The sequence below is a fragment of the Dama dama genome, chromosome 1 (genome assembly GCF_033118175.1).
Source record: "Dama dama isolate Ldn47 chromosome 1, ASM3311817v1, whole genome shotgun sequence".
NCBI classification, from domain to species: Eukaryota; Metazoa; Chordata; class Mammalia; order Artiodactyla; family Cervidae; genus Dama; species Dama dama.
In genome coordinates this window covers 47282412-47284407 of record NC_083681.1, presented here as the reverse complement: position 1 = coordinate 47284407, position 1996 = coordinate 47282412, and the positions used below count along the sequence as shown (strand labels likewise).

Sequence of the window (1996 nt, the reverse complement as noted above, 5' to 3'; positions counted from 1 at the left end):
TTGCTGGAATTATACATTAGTCTCCTGATACATCAAAATTTCATAATTTCATTCCTTGGCTCAGATCTAAACACCAGCTGTCCACCCCCCACCCTAACTAAGTTCTCTCCCACATACCATTTTCTCTTTTCATTTAGCAATTCCTTGTTCTTTAAAAAAAAAAAAAACTTTATTAAATTATAGTTGATTTATAATGTTGTAAGTCTTTTTCATATTCTTTTCCATTATCATTTATTATAGGATACTAAATATAGCTATCTGTGATATACAGTAAGACCTTGTTGTTTATGTATCCACATACCATCTTCTTTTCAGGCCTCTCTTGAAAGAATGTATCATTCCCCTAAACCATCTATATCAATACAAGTCCTATGATTTTATACACACACAGACCATCTTGTTTAGGCTTTACATGATGATTAATAGATATAATTAACAATCAATATTTGTTATTTTATAGTCATATACAGTTTCTTCCTTAAAGAGTGAAGGGAAAAAGATACAAGTGAAGAATGGCTTTTTTTGGGAAATTTTCCACATGGTTTTCTATGTTGGTGAGGTAAATACTTTGAAGTGAGAATGTCTTTTTAATTCTGCCTCATATTCCGTCTCTAGGTCTCCTCAGCTGTATTATGAAATTAAAGAGTGGATCTTCTATTCTTCCAGAAAACAGGTCAGGTGACATGCTCTGAAAGGTTATGGTGTCTCCCTGGAAGCAAGAAAACTGCAAACAATGTATCTATAACCACTCCAAACAGATATGCTGCACCCCAACAAGACACAGTTCCATCCTTCTTCCTTTCTTCTAATGGGGATTCCAGGGCTGGAAGACGTGCACATCTGGATTGGCTTCCCCTTCTTTGCAGTTTATCTAATAGCTCTCCTGGGAAACATTACCATCCTGTTTGTGATCCAGACTGAACGCAGCCTCCACCAACCTATGTTTTACTTCCTGGCCATGTTGGCCTTCACTGACCTTGGCCTGTCCACAGCCACCATCCCCAAGATGCTGGGCATCTTCTGGTTCAATCTCAGGGAGATTGTGTTTGGTGCTTGCATCACACAAATGTACACAATTCACATATGCACTGGCCTGGAGTCTGTGGTGCTGACAGTCATGGCCATAGACCGATACATTGCCATCTGCAACCCCCTGAGATATAGCATGATCCTCACCAATAAGGTAATAGCTATCCTTGGCATAGTCATCATATTTAGGACTTTGTTATTTGTGACTCCATTTATTTTCCTTATCCTGAGACTGCCTTTCTGTGAAGTCCGGATCATCCCCCACACCTATTGTGAACACATGGGTTTGGCAAGGTTATCTTGTGCCAGTATTAGGGTCAATGTAATCTATGGTTTGATTGCTTTCTCTGTGGGATACCTTGATCTTTCTGTGATTGGATTTTCATATGTCCAAATCCTCAGAGCAGTCTTCCACCTGCCGTCCTGGGATGCACGGCTCAAGGCACTCAGCACCTGTGGATCCCATGTCTGCGTCATGTTGGCCTTCTACCTGCCAGCACTCTTCTCCTTCATGACCCACCGCTTTGGCCACAGTATCCCTCACTGCATCCACATACTTCTGGCCAATCTATATGTGGTTGTCCCTCCTGCCCTTAATCCTATCATCTATGGGGTCAGGACAAAGCAGATAAGAGAGCGAGTACTTAGGATGCTCAACCCAAAAAGCTATTGATGTTTAGCCCCAAGAAAATCTTCCATGATCATCAGTGGGATAATAATAAGATCAAAGCAGTAGTAAACACTGGAAATATTTTCATTAAACTCCTCTGACATTCCCACACAAGCCAGTCACACTACTTTTTTGCCCATCAGTCATAATCTGTATATCCCCATTGGAAAGCATAGCTCAAAGATTCCAAAATAATCACTCCACTTTTTGCCACAGGAAAAGTACATCAAAAATTCTCACATTGAAATCCCACTGATGCTACAAAATTATTAAAGGGAGAAAAAGGTTTGAAAAAGT

The 1996-nt window shown here is 40.1% G+C and overlaps 1 protein-coding gene across 1 annotated transcript; it reads left to right on the top strand.

Moving 5' to 3' along the window:
• Positions 1-754: 754 nt before the first annotated feature.
• Positions 755-1702, top strand: LOC133053161 (olfactory receptor 52E5). The gene has a single exon (XM_061138064.1). The coding sequence runs from the start codon at positions 761-763 to the stop codon at positions 1700-1702; it is 942 nt and encodes a 313-aa protein (XP_060994047.1). The 5' UTR covers positions 755-760.
• The last annotated feature ends 294 nt before the right edge of the window (positions 1703-1996 follow it).

Excerpts from the sequence above, each read along its gene's own strand:
- LOC133053161 (XM_061138064.1), top strand. The coding sequence starts at position 761 with ATGCTGCACCCCAACAAGACACAGTTCCATCCTTCTTCCTTTCTTCTA.